Source organism: Salvelinus alpinus, chromosome 26 (assembly GCF_045679555.1).
Source record: "Salvelinus alpinus chromosome 26, SLU_Salpinus.1, whole genome shotgun sequence".
Taxonomy (NCBI): Eukaryota; Metazoa; Chordata; class Actinopteri; order Salmoniformes; family Salmonidae; genus Salvelinus; species Salvelinus alpinus.
In genome coordinates this window covers 9,046,831-9,063,266 of record NC_092111.1, presented here as the reverse complement: position 1 = coordinate 9,063,266, position 16,436 = coordinate 9,046,831, and the positions used below count along the sequence as shown (strand labels likewise).

Genomic DNA, 16,436 nt, shown 5'->3' with positions numbered 1-16,436 from the left:
GTGCGTGCGTGCGTGCGTGCGTGCGTGCGTGCGTGTGTGTGTGCGTGTGTGAGAGTGATGGTGATCATGGGTGTTATGACCTTTTGTGTGTGTGTGTGTGTGTGTGTGTGTGTGTGTGTGTGTGTGTGTGTGTGTGTGTGTGTGTGTGTGTGTGAGAGTGATGGTGATCATGGGTGTTATGACCTTTTGTGTGTGTGTGTGTGTGTGTGTGTGTGTGTGTGTGTGTGTGTGTGTGTGTGTGTGTGTGTGTGTGTGTGTGTGTGTGTGTCAGCAAGAATCAAGACGTATTACGAAGAACTGAGCTCTCTTGATATGACCAAAATAAAGGAAGCCCCACCACCTCGTAACTTAACTTGTTATGAATGTCGCACTGACCCAGCAGGGATCACAGGTCTCCTGTCCATGTCACTGGTCCCTAATTCCTGTCAGGGTGATTTCTAGGGACCAGGGGCACATTACAAATGTTCACACTATCGTGCCAACCTGACCCAAGGTATTTTCTCTTCACATTTACCTTTATAGCACTGTTCCAGGAACTATGGTTCAGTACAGGGAAAAGTTTTGAAACAGGGAGACATTACATTTTCCAATAAGAAACACTCAAATGTTTTCAAATGTTTTGCTACAGTGTACCCTACTGAACACAACCCAGGGCTCCCCAGAGAGAAAGGACTAATGAAACAACAAAAAAAACAAATAGAGCATCCATCTCCCTCCCTAGCTCCCTTCATCCTCCAAAGTCATTGCTTTAATGAGATTAAAACAGTCACTTTCATTTCCACCCCAAGAGTGAAGAGATTCAGTGTTATTCAATTATTATTCAATTCATCAACTGTACTTTTAGTCATGTGTTAAGGAATTCTGCAGCTTTTCTGGGCCTGTGTCTTTCTTAGCCTCAGCGTTCATTTCTGTGACCTCTGACCCAATATCAACTGGACAATCAAGGTCACCTGTTAAGGTATTGAACAAACATTACACATGTTTTTTGTCACCTCAAAAGTGGTTATCTGTTGAGATGAGTCAATGTCCCAGTCTGTTTTGTAGATGTCACACCCTGATCTGTTTCACCTGTCTTCGTGCTTGTCTCCACCCCCCTCCAGGTGTCGCCCATCTTCCCCATTACCCCCAGTGCATTTATACCTGTGTTCTCTGTTTGTCTGTTGCCAGTTCGTCTCGTCAAGCCTACCAGCGTGATTTTTCTGTGTTCCTGTTTTTCCTAGTCTGTTTTCTAGCCCTCCCGGTTCTGACCTTTTCTGCCTGCCCTGACACTGAGCCCGCCTGCCTGACCATTCAGCCTGCCCTGACCTCGAGCTGCCTGCCTGCTGCCCTGTACCTTTCAGACTCTGACCTGGTTAATGAACTTCTGCCTTTCCTCGACCTGCCTATTGCCTGCCCTTTGTATTTTAATAAATGTCAGACTCGAACCATCTGCCTCCTGTGTCTGCATCTGGGCCTCGCCCTGTGTCGTTATAGTAGATTCAGCAATATGAACGGAAAAAATGTGCACCATTTCATTTCCAAACATTTTTACATTCATTTGTATTATTACCATCTTGTTTAGATGTCAAATAACACACTCCACACAATACATTTTCATATATAACTTTATTGAATATATTTGTTTTATTTTGTATTTTTGAGGCTCAGAATGTTGTATTGCTTAAACATCACAAATGTCCTTAGTTTGATGAATGTGTATTAGAGTAGAAATATCATTTATTATGAAGAGATTGTTGTCTTCTTCAATCACAGGATCACAGGCTCTCAGCCCCCTAACCCCATGGTAGGATCTTTAAAGCAGTGGTTCTCAACTGGTTTTTCCTCGGGACCCAAATTAAACCAGGTGGTCTCAGTCGTGACCCAGTATTTGCTTTGCAAAAGGAAAATATGTGAAAACGCAATCTGGAAAACTATTTTGAATTCCATATTGATTGTAATTGTAGCAATTATACGTCAAAGGAAATTTGTCAAAGTTACCCATATTCTTGATGAAGAATGTTAATAAACTCGATTGTTTGAGTCCACAAAGTCTATATTGAAAATACTATGATTGAAGAAAAATTGTTCAGAGATGAAATGAGTTCATCACTTTCTACCTGGTTTTTAGTCGTTTAAGTAAATGTTTTAATTATTTTAATTTTATACTCAGACACAAGAATAAAAACAACAGCAATGTGATAATATTCAAGAAGTTACAATGGGTATACCCATTCAAAACCTCCCGTGACCCAAATTTGGGTCGCGACCCACGAGTTGAGAATCACTACTTTAAAGAAAAACATTAAGAATACAGTATATACCATCACTAAAATAAAGCCTATAATCTAATACACTTGTCATGAAGAATAAAAAACACAGATTAGGCTATGTTGGTTATACTTGTATTAACAAACAAAAACAATAGCCTTAAAAATGTGATGATAACAATAATTATAACAATAATAATAGTAACAATATTATTATTATTAATAATAATAATCCAATAAAATATATTTGAAATAAAATACAAATACAATATTACACTCATAATTTGCGCACATGCTTCCCGCATGACGCCATCAGATTTAATGTGATGGAGCTAGAAATCAATGAAAACTTTCAAGAAATACAAAAATACAAAAATCATAGTTCAAAATGTACAAATTTACCCTGCATTTACGATTACGAGAATAAAAACAACAGCAATGTGATAATATTCAAGAAGTTACCATCTTTACAGTCTTGCAACCTGGCTATGATAATCAAGCACAAACCAAAGTTTACAACTATAGACATATTGTGCATTTCAAAATGAATATATCCTCAATAATGTTGTTAATAATACATTTGATATTCTCGTCAGTGGAATAGATATATTCATAGTAGTCAAAAACAGACTGAGATGGCCCTGTACCTCCATGGCTCTTACTCCTATCTCCAAGGCTCACACTGGCGTGGTTCTCCTGTTCAGCGTGTCCGAGTCAGTGTCCCTGTTCCGTTTGCCCCCCAGCCGGTCCAGGGTGCCCATGCCCCTCTCTCTCTCCATGGTGCCTGTGGACAGAGGTGGCTGCTGGGGGGTAGGACCGGAGGACGACAAGGTATTCAGGGGCGCAATGGCAGTGCCGCCGACCGTGGCATTCTGGCCCGCCGCAGAGAGGTTGGACTTGGAGAGAGAAGGCAGTGTACCGCTCATCATCACCCCCACTTCCTCATTGGGGAAGTAGCTGTGCAGCTGGTAGAGGGAGGCCCGGTCCACCGTGCCGTAGAGGGGGGGCCCGCCGCCACCAAGACTCCCCATCTTGGAGTCCCGGGTCAGGGTATACATGGAGATATCGCCCCCTACTCCTCCACCAGCATGGTGCGGGTTGGGAAGGGTGGCCACAGAGAAAGGCGGGGCAGACGGCGGTAATGCAAAGCTCTTGGCGTCTGTGGGTGAGGTGTCACGGGGGGAGTGTGGCGGGTCGGTAGAGTGCGAGCTGGAGCGGGAGCGCCGGCGGAAGCGGTAGCTGGGCAGGCGGAGCATGGCGTTCGTGGTGCTCTTGAAGAGTTCGGTGCGAGAGCGGCAGCGCAGCTCCTTGTTCTTCTCGATGTAAATGTTGACGGCCAGGACGCCCACCATCTCAGCCAGGATGAAGGAGAGGCCTCCAAAGTAGAAGGACCAGCCGTACGAGTAATGCCACTTCTTGTCCTCGTCCTTCTTGGGCGAGATGTCGCTTAGCGCCGCAGAGATGTACACGATCACGCCGATGATGTTGCTCAGGCCTGGGGGACAGACAGTGAGATAAAAAGTGAGAAAAAAAGTGAGATATAGACTGGAATCTACACTGAACAAAATATAAACACAACATGTAGAGTCTTGGTTTCATGAGATGAAATAAAAGATCCCAGAAATGTTTCAAACGTACAAAAGCTTATTTCTCTCAAATTTTGACCACAGATTTGTTTACATCCTTTTTTAGTGAGCATTTCTCCTTTGCCAAGATAATCCATCCACCTGACAGGTGTGGCATATCAAGAAGCTGTTTAAACAGAATGATCATTGCACAGGTGCACCACTCTAAAATGTGCAGTTTTGCCACACAACATAACGCCACAGAGTTTTGAGGTAGCGTGCAATTGACATGCTGACTGCAGGAATGTCCACCAGAGCTGTTGCCAGACAATTGAATGTTAATTTCTCTACCATAAGCCGCCTCCAACGTTGTTTTAGAGAATTTGTCAGTACATCCAACCGGCCTCACAACCACAGACCACATGTAACCACACCACACCAGCCCAGCCAGGACCACCACATCCGGCTTCTTCACCTGTGGGATCGTCTGAGAGTATTTCTGTTTCTAATAAAGCCCTTTTGTGGGGAAGAACTCATTCTGATTGGCTGGGCTTGGCTCTCCAGTGGGTGGGCTTGACTCCCAAGTGGGTGGGCCTGGGAGGGCCCTCCCAGGCCCACCCAAATCTGCGCGCCTGCCCAGTCATGTGAAATCCATAGATTAGGACCTAATAAATGTAGTTCAATTGACTGATTTCCTTATATGAACTGGAACCTCAGTAAAATCTTTTAAACTGTTGCCTGCTGCGTTTACATTTTGGTTCAGTATAATATGCCTTTGATTTTCTCTGAGCTTTTCCATAGGGGGGTGGGGGAATGGCTCTAAACGAACCATCTCAACTTGATTACTTCTCTTGTGTTATGTCTCATTGACCTGAGTCTCCACTCAAGGGATGATATACTGTATGTGGCGGCAGGTAGCCTAGTGGTTAGAGCGTTGGGCATAACCGAAAGGTTGCTGGATCGAATCCTCGAGCTGACAAGGTAAAAATCTGTCTTTCTACCCCTAAACAAGACAGTTAACCCACTGTTCCCCGGTAAGCCGTCATTGTAAATAAGAATTTGTTCTTAACTGACTTGCCTAGTTAAATCAAATTATAAAAAATTACATGTGGGAAATCTAAGCCGCAACCAACATCATTAACATGAGACGAGTGATGGGGAGGGAAAAACAACACAAAAATGAATATCATGGATGGATGTTATTAGCCTTAACAATAACACTCTTTTCCGAGTTCAGAGACCATTGAGAACATTCCATCTTAACAAGAGGAAAAGGAGTATGAGACACCATTGAGCAGGATTTGAACTCCAGGACTAGGCTTCATCTGTGTCCAGGAAACCAGCCCCATGTGTACTGAGTAATAGAGAAACCGTCAAGAACAAGACGCCAGCGCCTTACCAGCAGCCACAAACAGGATGCCTCCTCCTAGGATGATGTTCCTCTTGCTCTTGTAGAAGCTGCTGGATGCAACACACATCGCTCCCATCAGGAGGAGTATAGCACTCAGGATGGGGAAGATACTGGAGGCTCGGACCACACCTGCAGACGGAGGGTGGTGAAATGTTCCTTAGTCGCTGATCTAAGGTCAGTTTCTTGTTGAAAGTGGTTAATGGTTATAGTTGTGGTTTGGGGGGGGGGGGGGGGTAATTTGAGCCTAGATCTGTGCCTATGGGTATCTTCTACCTGGAACTTTGCTTAGATAGGACTTCCTGTCCTCTGATAATATTGGAAGCGACTGCAACCTTATTGTGTCATAACCTGCTGAGCTGAGCAAATACATACTAAAGATGAATGATTAAAGATAGTTGTGAAGGTGACTTGCAGGGGTAGAACCCAAAATTATTTTCCTCTCGTTTCGTTCTGAACAGAACCGTTATTTGTGTAGTTACGTTCCAATGTTCCGACCAGCAAAATAAAATTCTGAACCGGTTAGAACTCCCCAAAAAGTACCGGTTTATATTATTCCTTTCTGTTCCATTTTAAACCTCTAAAATAGTCCAAATAAATATTACATTTAGCTGTAGATTAAATTACTTCACCAATCAGTGCGGATAGAGCAGCTAAACGAGCAGGTAAGCGATTTAATCTGTATAGGAAAGTCACAAAGAGCTAATTATATTTTGCCGTAACAGCATGGTTTAATCATAATGAAAGACAAACACAGACACACTGTGCTGCCAGTCACAGTGTAAGGCGCCAGATGCAACTGAAATGTTACAGGTGAGAACAAAGCAAGAGAGGATGGAGGAAGGCTTGCCTTGAAGCGCTGGGCATCTTGTTATGATGCGTTATCTGAATTACGCCCACAGAATTACACCTACGGAGGAGGAGCAGCTCTATGGAGGAACTTGAATGTCTTTGAACTTCTGAGTTGGTTTAATGTTGGACCAGAGCAAACGTACCTAGCTAACAAGCTTGTGCGTGCAGAGCAGCACTAGAATTAAAAGCACGTCTTACCTTTCTGTACTTAATAAATCCAATGTGGTAACTACAGTATATCTCCCCAATTTCGGAATCATGCTTGTAACATCATCAGGTGGCTACAGTAACCTATGCAGGTAGCCTACACACACACGCACACCCACTGGTAAAGATTTCCAGCTGCCAGGCAGACGCTGGAATACGTTTCTGAGTGACATAGGGGCTTTGTTGTGGACTGGAGAAAAAAAATGTCCGGAATGTAAAAGAATGTTATTAGCCGGTTCCCATGCTTTTAAAATAACGGTTCCGTTCTGGAACAGTATAGATCACGGGTTTCGTTACTCAAATCATTTAGTTATTTTCCAGTTTTTGATTCTGTTCCCTGAACTGGTTCCAACCCTTGCTTTTCCGGCTGCGTATGTGACATTGTCACCATCTGGGGTAGAGTAATATGCCACACTAAGCTTTTATTTTGTAACACCTTTCATAAATGACTAAATGTATCCTACATTCATATTCCAACCGATGTTCTGGTTTGATTGGAATATCCTATTCCTTTGTTATAATTCCCTCCGGCAAATGAGAGATACTGACTGAGTTAGCTAACTCATAACCTTGTACCTCGGCATTCACTAATGCTGTTTCCCAGCATTTCTTTTCAATTCGACATCACATCTTTCTAGTGACATCCTCCCACTGCCCACGTCCCCTTACTCACGCAGGAGGTACTCTGCTGCATCTCACTTCCCCTTACTCACGCAGGAGGTACTCTGCTGCATCTCACTTCCCCTTACTCACGCAGGAGATACTCTGCTGTATCCCACGTCCCCTTACTCATGCAGGAGATACTCTGCTGGAACCCATGTCCCCTCACTCACGCAGGAGATACTCTGCTGCATCTCACTTCCCCTTACTCACGCAGGAGATACTCTGCTGTATCCCACGTCCCCTTACTCACGCAGGAGATACTCTGCTGCATCCCACGTCCCCTCACTCATGCAGGAGATACTCTGCTGTATCCCACGTCCCCTCACTCACGCAGGAGATACTCTGCTGTATCCCACGTCCCCTCACTCACGCAGGAGATACTCTGCTGCATCCCACGTCCCCTTACTCACGTAGGAGATACTCTGCTGCATCCCACGTCCCCTTACTCACGCAGGAGATACTCTGCTGCATCCCACGTCCCCTCACTCATGCAGGAGATACTCTGCTGGATCCCACGTCCCCTTACTCACGCAGGAGATACTCTGCTGCATCCCACTTCCCCTCACTCACGCAGGAGATACTCTGCTGGATCCCAAGTCCCCTCACTCACGCAGGAGATACTCTGCTGCATCCCACGTCCCCTCACTCACGCAGGAGATACTCTGCTGCATCCCACGTCCCCTTACTCACGCAGGAGATACTCTGCTGCATCCCACGTCCCCTTACTCACGCAGGAGATACTCTGCTGGATCCCACGTCCCCTTACTCACGCAGGAGATACTCTGCTGGATCCCACGTCCCCTTACTCACGCAGGAGATACTCTGCTGGATCCCACGTCCCCTTACTCATGCAGGAGATACTCTGCTGCATCCCACGTCCCCTTACTCACGCAGGAGATACTCTGCTGCATCCCACGCCCCCTTACTCACACAGGAGATACTCTGCTGGATCCCACGTCCCCTTACTCACGCAGGAGATACTCTGCTGCATCCCACGTCCCTTTACTCACGCAGGAGATACTCTGCTGGATCCCACGTCCCCTTACTCACGCAGGAGATACTCTGCTGGATCCCACGTCCCCTTACTCACGCAGGAGATACTCTGCTGCATCCCACGTCCCCTTACTCATGCAGGAGATACTCTGCTGGATCCCAAGTCCCCTTACTCACGCAGGAGATACTCTGCTGCATCCCACGTCCCCTCACTCACGCAGGAGATACTCTGCTGCATCACACGCCCCCTTACTCACGCAGGAGATACTCTGCTGCATCCCACGTCCCCTTACTCACGCAGGAGATACTCTGCTGGATCCCACGTCCCCTTACTCACGCAGGAGATACTCTGCTGCATCCCACGCCCCCTTACTCACGCAGGAGATACTCTGCTGGATCCCAGGTCCCCTTACTCACGCAGGAGATACTCTGCTGGATCCCACGTCCCCTTACTCACGCAGGAGATACTCTGCTGCATCCCACGTCCCCTTACTCATGCAGGAGATACTCTGCTGCATCCCACGTCCCCTCACTCACGCAGGAGATACTCTGCTGCATCCCACGTCCCCTTACTCACGCAGGAGATACTCTGCTGCATCCCACTTCCCCTCACTCACGCAGGAGATACTCTGCTGCATCCCACGTCCCCTTACTCACGCAGGAGATACTCTGCTGCATCCTGATCATAGTCTGCATCGTCCGGGAAATGATTGATCTGAGAACACACTCCTCTCTTCAGCCCTGAGAGAGAGAGAGAGAGAGAGAGAGAGAGAGAGAGAGAGAGAGAGAGAGAGAGAGAGAGAGAGAGAGAGAGAGAGAGAGAGAGAGAGAGAGAGAGAGGGAGAGAGAGAGAGATGGGGAGAGAGAGAGAGATGGACAGAGAGAGAGATCCAAAATAAGCTTTGGCAATATGTACATTGTTACGTCATGCCAATAAAGCGAATTGAATTGAATTGAAATTGAGAGAGATGGACAGAGAGAGAGAGAGAGAGAGAGAGAGAGAGAGAGAGAGAGAGAGAGAGAGAGAGAGAGAGAGAGAGAGATGGACAGAGAGAGAGAGAGGGATAGATGGACAGAGAGAGAGAGGGGGATAGATGGACAGAGAGAGAGAGAGGGATAGATGGACAGAGAGAGAGAGAGGGATAGATGGACAGAGAGAGAGAGAGGGATAGATGGACAGAGAGAGAGAGAGAGAGAGAGATAGATAGATGGACAGAGAGAGAGAGAGGGATAGCTGGACAGAGAGAGAGAGGGATAGATGGACAGAGAGAGAGAGAGGAATAGATGGACAGAGATGGACAGAGAAAGAAAACAGAGATGGACAAAGAGAGAAAACAGAGATGGACAGAGAGAGAAAACAGAAATATGGGAGAGAGATGGGTATTAGAGACCGAAACAGGACAGGACAGATATCTGGGGCTTGGTGTATGGACATATTAAGTATTCATTTGAATCCCTTTTCAAGTCAATTATGACAGTCAAATGAACCACAAACAACCCTTTGTACTCTGAAGAAAACAACAGACTTCATCAATAATTAAGAAGCTGTAATCAGTATGTTGAGCATCTGCCACAAATATTATATAAAATGGCTGTTGTCCTCTTTTGCGGTCTATCACTTACTGTAGGTAGCAAATGGAGAACCACTCCATCAGACTATCACTAATGACTCATCACTCTGACTCGTTACAGGAAACTAGGCGTATGTCCGCGTCACTATTTCACAGGAGAGACATTTTTTTTTTTTATCAAAATGCATTTTTGGGCGGAAATGCCTTCTGGAACATGTGAACTTTCATGTGCCTTAATATCAAACATGTATGCCATCTGTAAATATGAATAAAATTGTTAAATTTCGAGCCTAGTTGGTTTAGCCACAGAAAAAGTCAGCAACCTTCCCGCTAGCCATGATTGGCTGAGATAATGAATGGCTTGACACGCCGAGAGATGAGTTTGGATTGGTCTGCCATGTAGCGCGCTTCTATCTATTTAAGCTGGTCAGTATGTGTAGGCAATTCTGTCTAACGTAGTTTAAATATATATATATTGCGTAGTAGAACTGCATAAGTGTTGCTCTCCACTTTCTGGAGGACCGAGTTTTGAAATCAGTGGAATGCATGGTGGAATTAGAGTATGATACAGTAGCTAAGGAGATGGAGAAAATTCCTATCTCCGGATTACATTTTCAAACTAAGGGCAACCATGGCATCCGTGACAGAGAGGGAGAAGCGTCCATCCATGTATATGGGTAAGCTAGTCTAGCTAGCTAACGTTAGCTGGCTGGCTCACTAGCTAACATTACATGTATGTAACGTGTATCTGTGTAATAATATTATTTGTATCTTTGCTAGTTATAGCATAATGTTAGCTAGCTAGCAAACATTGAACCTGATTGGTCAGAGCCATTTGCTTTGCTAGTTATAGCATAATGTTAGCTAGCTAGCAAACATTGAACCTGATTGGTTAGCTACCTGTAGATTCATGCAGGGTAGTAACGTCATGAGTTGGGATTATGGTTCATTGTTTAGCTAGCTAGCTACATTTCTTAACAAAAGACTCCACTTGTCACGACTTCCACCGAAGGTGGCTCCTCTTCCTGTTCGGGCGGCGCTCGGCGGTCATTGTCACCGGTCTACTAGCTGCCACCGATTCCCTTTTCCTTTTCTGTTGGTTATGTCTGTATTGGTTTCACCTGTTTCTCGTTTGGGGTTTTGTTCGGGGCTATTTAAGCCTTCTAGGCCCGCCTGCTTTGTGCGGGCTTGTTTTCTGTTCTGTGTGTGGATGGTTGTGTTTGTTTTTGGACTGTTGGGTGTCCTGTTTTGGGGAGGTCATTATTTTCGCCTGTTGTTGTTGGCGTGACCTTATTCTTACCGGAATAAATACGGCAAACCCAAAGAACCCTCTGCTCTCTGCGCCTGACTCCGCACCCACCACTCCTAGCTACGTGACACCACTATGCAAGTAACCATTTCAATTGAATGTTAACGATGTCACTGCAACAACTGTTGATATACTTAGCTGGTAAATTCGCCCTGGCTATCTACTCCAATTTCAGAGCACTCTCGTCTGAGTTACCAAGGCTCTGGATAACATAAAAACAGCCTAACCAGCTCTGCTAGGGCGAGTAAAATAGTCAGGGTGAGCTGTTATCTCATTTGTGTCTGGAAGTAGCTAGCAAGCTAGCCAACGTTAGCCAGTTAGCTTGGGTGCCCGACTGCTGTTGTTGGACAGAACGCTCGGATCAACCCTTAAAGAGATGGGTGGGGCTAAAGCTTGAGAGGGTGTGAATGATGCTGAATAGGTGTAAACAAAGAAGAGCAAAGAAGTTTATCAACTTTCAAAGCAGAATTACATTCCCATTGTTCCTCAACTGTAGTGTATGATAAACCATTTTCTAGCTCTGAGTCTCTACCTGTATCCAATGTAAAAAAATAAATAAAAAAAAAACACAATTTCAAATTTGCTACATAAGACTGAACCGAACCAGTCGGTCACAATTGTCCTCTTTGGCATTCGCTGGTCTCACGTAGCCAAACCTTCAAAATCAAGTCATTGTCACGCATGGTTCTCGACAAGACTAGTTTCTCGCAGATGACAATAGGGGAAAAATGCTAATGTTTGATCATGTTAGATAAGCACCTCTTGAAATGTGCCTTTTTTTCTCCTGACTGTCTGCCACTGCCCACTGGATGTCCTCTAAATGCACTCCAGGTCGCACTGTGTCGAACCGTGTCTTTCATGGTTGAGCTGCTCATCAGCTGCACAACACACACACTCTTGTACACACACCTGCACACGCACGTATGTGCACATAAATGCGCGTGCACACACAAATGGGGAAATATGTAAACACACTGAGCCAAACACAGTGATCCACCCACACACCCACACCTACCCACACCCACCCACACACACACACACACACACACCCACACCCACACACACACTGAGGCATTCATCTGACCCCACCAAAACCCTGGAAATACACTGATCCCCCCCATCACCTCTCCCCCTCCCCACACACATCTAGACCTCCCCTTACCCTCCAGACAGCAGATCCTCCAAAGGCCAGAGTGGGTGAGGGCACCAGGGTCTTTCTTGTCCTTGTTGTTGGGGTCATCCTGGGAGGAGTTGGCCGTGCTGTTGCAGATGAAGGCCCGTGCGTACAGCCAGTAGTCCGTACCAATGGCCACAGCCATCAGGGAAAAGGCTGCAAACGCCCCCAAAGTGGTGAGGACAACCTGGATCCCCTTCTCCCACCACACCATGACTGGGCCGGAGAGAGGGAGGAGAGAGAGGGATTGAGAAAGAGAAGAACTGGTGAAATGGAAAAGACGCCTGAAAAGCTACAAATCAAGAGTATCCTCTTGAGAGGTGTGGGTTTGTCTGTGTTTCAAAGGAAACAAACCGATATACCGCAATTGACCCGTTATTGACCTGGATGTCCAAAACCTGGTGTGTCGATTTCAATTCAATAAGACTTCATTAATCCCAGAGGGACAATTACAAAAGATTTGTCAGTGCTTTGTCTCTCTGATGACTTGTAATTGTTTTAATACAAAAGCCCTTTGAGAAGGGCAAAAACTGAAAACTTCAGTATAACTGTCTAGTCTAGTTACAGAATAATTACTTGGGTAAATCATATTGTTTCCTTTTGAATCCAGGCATCTGTTAAGTGTGTCTTTGGTTAAGTGTTAACGTTGAGTGTGTGTGCGCGTGTGTGTGTGTGTGTTTGGTGAAGTGTGTTTCCAGTGAAATGTGTGTTACCTTGGGGCATGCCTCTGCCTTTTGCCTCCATGTCTGCAGCTTGCTGTTCCTCGTCAGTGAAGAGTGCGCATTCAGAGTCCCCTCTGTCTAAGCCGCATCCATAGACCGCTCTTCCTCTCTCGTTTCCTCTCTTCTCTTCTCGTTCCCCTGTCTCTCTCTCTCTCTCTCTCTGCTCCCGTGTTCCTCCCCTTCTCACTACCTCCGTCTCTATGTGAACGTGGATCCACAACTCGAGGTTCCGTCCCTCTTCTCAGTAAGTGGCCGTGGCATGGGTCTCAGCGTTGCTCCTGTGGGGTTGAAGAATAAGAAGAAAAAAGAAAAGGATTTAATAAATTCATGTGATGTGAGAGGGAAGCCAAGTAAAATGGTCTTTCTTAACCTTACAAAAAGATGAATCATTAATACAACTTGGTTTGTACATTATGCGATGGACCAACCCGAAAGGAAAGAGGCTGATCCGTTTCCACATTTCACCTAGAGAGAGACAGAGGGATATATAAAGCAAGAGGGAACAGGAAAGAAGCGAGAGAGTGTGCTCTATTCCATTGCCATGGCAACAGTAAATTCCAAAGTCTAGGATGGAACAGAACACGGCGAGTGAGAAGCGAGTGGGGGGTGAGGGGCAGCTGGAACAGCTGAGGGGATTTTGCCGCGATTAAACCGAATATAAATACTGATGCCGAAGACCTCAATATAATATTTTTTTTTAATAAGAGTGAGTCATTTCAAAGCCATGATAAAACATGTAGAATCCTAGTGTACTGTTCAATTAAGGAAGTAATCAAGCGCATTCAGATGATGACAAGCACTTCAGTATCATTATGTAGTTGAGCTAACATATGCTGTATGTGAGCATCTTCGGTACACATCATGGGCATTAATATGGAGTTGTTCCCCCCTTTGCTGCTATAACAGCCTCCACTCTTCTGGGAAGGCTTTCCACTAGATGTTTGAACATTACTGCGGGGACTTGATCCCAATCAGCAACAAGAGCATTAGTGAGGTCGGGCACTGATGTTGGGTGATTAGGCCTGGTTCGGCGTTCCAATTGATCCCAAATATGGTTTCAATGGGGTTGAGGTCAAGGCTCTGTGCAGGCCAGTTACAATTGACCGGGGCAGCTCTAGCAGGGCAGAAACTTGACAAACGTACTTGTTGGAAAGTCACTGAGCTTTTCAGTACGGGCCATTCTACTGCCAATGTTCGTCTATGGAGATTGCATGGCTGTGTGCTCAATTTTATACACCTGTCAGCAATGGTGTGGCTGAAATAGCCGTATCCATTCATTTGAAGAGGTGTCCACATACTTTCCGTTTATCATACGATGCAAACGTACATACAGAATGATTCATGAGCAGCAAATACAGTTATGTTTACAGTAATTACCTAAAATGCTACTTTTTTCTATATTAAATGATGTGATGGATGCATCATTAATCAAATGATTCAGTGTACTGCAGTGGGAACCTTGTAATGATAAAATCACAGCCCAAAAGTTAGGTGATAGTCATCAAACAGTGGTTTATGACTCACGATTTCTACCCCAGTTTCAAGAAGAAAAGTTAGTTCAATCCATACCTGAACCTACTGAAACGGGTTTAAATTACACACAAAGATGATTTTCCTCCATGTCAAAACCATTAGAAGGTGTTTGTTTCTATAGTTGTTTGGGTACGTACTGTTCAGAAAGCAAGTAACCTAGATGGACAGATATGGAGGAGTTTTGCCATGGCAACACATCAACACAGAATTATGATAAAGGAAGAGATCGAGTTCACGGACAAACCAGAACCACATACTGAAATGCATGAATGTACAGCTTTGGGGTACATTCGTGGCATTAAATGATGGGTGATTGGGGAGATTCTGTAAGACTATAACAATGCAGAGTGAACAGAAAGTATGGGTTAAACAACAAGAGGATAACCTCGATATTAGTTGCACTTCTCCACATTGTGCACACAGAGACACACATACACGCAGAAGCACACAGAGATACACACTTTCCTCATCTTTGGTCTGAATCCTGAAATGTTCCCTGATTTGCACACTGTATGTAAAGTGTATTGTCAGTAAAGAAGAACTGTGCGGCAAAAGTTGAGGAGAGGCAAGTAGCTCGGGAATACTTACTGTGTGTATGCGCGTGTGTGCATGAGTGCGTATTTGCGTGTGTGCATGAAATCATAAAGCAGAACCATTGCATTGATAAGGCTATCGCTATCTGCAAAAGTAAATGCACAACACCCTGGTTAAGCAAACTACCTTCATGGTCATTAACCAATTGCTGCTGAAGGGCTAAGAAAATGTGTTGTATACTGAAGCATCATAGAAAGCAGAAGCAAAACCATTGCATTTATTAACTGATGAATGTACATGGACAAAGACAACCTACAAGTGGAGGTCTGTCTAAATGTAGCGCTTCCTCTGTCTTCTAGGCTGAGATCAATTCCATCTATTTATTAACATCTACCACTTGTGAGACCAGCAGCGAGAGAGAGAGAGATGCCAGGTTAAGAAACCTGACAAAATCTGATTTAAAAAAATCTGATTTAAAATAAGATGTTGAGTTATTAACAGCATAGCTGGCATTGTACCGAGTAGCCTACATTTCTGTGTAAACATGAAATAAATAACTCTTATTTCAATGCAATATTGTTTTTAAAAAAACATGTAGGATAATTACAGTATGTGCATTTCGATATGTAGGCTAATATTGCGAAAATGAATACTAGGCTAATTATGTACCTGGACCTGCTCTGCAGACTTAAAACGCACATCCCTCTTTTCATCATGCATATATAAAATAACTTTTCCGGAAGCATATCATATACATATTGCATACAATCTTTATTCTGCTTAATGTCTTACCTGTAATTCTTGAACTTCTGCAGTGGTTACGGTGGACGGACTCCGTATGCGAGGCATGTGCAAGACGTGAGAATGAATGGTAAATATTGCTAGGATGAACGTCGAGGGATGTGGTGGGAGTTGGAGGGGGGTGTGAGGGGGGGGGGGGGGGTGCAGTGAGAGAATAGGGTGTTTTTGAATAAAAGGTCAAATCAGACGTTTAATTCCTTAAGTATGTCATCCATTATAATAAACATTATTGCATAAATGAATAGGCTCTGATTTTTTAAATTATTATTGGATAATTTATCAAGGTTTATTAGGGAGGGGGTTATAGCCTATGAATGTAATGCCAGTCTCAAGTGGCTTTATTAGGCCTACATGAACCATCTTATGACGGTATAAATGTCAGCCATTTTGGTCCTGGAGCTGTTACACCATGCCTTGCAATGCTGTGATAAGATACTGTCTAAAATAATGAATTTGAAGAATTTATCTGCACTGTATGCCTATGTTTGTTAGCTAGCCTGACAGTTTTAGAGACATAACTTTTTCTAATTAACTGCCAATATGCCAACATTACAATAAAACAATGCAGTCAATCCACAGCCATACACTGGATGAAATGAGTTGATGATAGGATGATAAGTTGTAACTGCAACAAGTATTATATTGTATCATATAATAGCACTCACAGTTTTACAAGAAAATATAAATTGAGACATTTATGGTCTGTTTGCATATATGTTACAGGCTATTTATACAGAAAATTGGTAAAAACCTGTATTAACTGTATCTATAATTATATGAAAATGTATCCACCTCATCCACCTCATTTTCGAACATTGCTATGGGCAAAGCCAAACAACGGAAGTGACGGATCGACTT

General features: G+C 44.4%; 1 protein-coding gene across 4 annotated transcripts; it reads right to left on the bottom strand.

Annotated features, from left to right (window-relative positions):
* Positions 1-1,588: 1,588 nt before the first annotated feature.
* LOC139554597 (voltage-dependent calcium channel gamma-4 subunit-like) lies at positions 1,589-15,675 on the bottom strand. Of its 4 annotated transcripts, none has more exons than XM_071367521.1 (6): positions 15,570-15,675; positions 12,702-12,988; positions 11,977-12,204; positions 8,592-8,675; positions 5,211-5,351; positions 1,589-3,741 (listed from the first exon to the last, which is right to left on the bottom strand). In XM_071367521.1, exons 2-6 carry the CDS (start codon positions 12,730-12,732, stop codon positions 2,924-2,926), a joined length of 1,302 nt encoding a protein of 433 aa, XP_071223622.1. In that variant the 5' UTR covers positions 12,733-12,988; positions 15,570-15,675; the 3' UTR covers positions 1,589-2,923. The 4 variants fall into 4 exon arrangements, with proteins under 4 accessions (XP_071223622.1, XP_071223624.1, XP_071223623.1 ...); XM_071367523.1 differs by lacking the exon at positions 15,570-15,675 and adding an exon at positions 13,139-13,252; XM_071367522.1 differs by lacking the exon at positions 15,570-15,675 and adding an exon at positions 13,121-13,242.
* Positions 15,676-16,436: the final 761 nt, after the last annotated feature.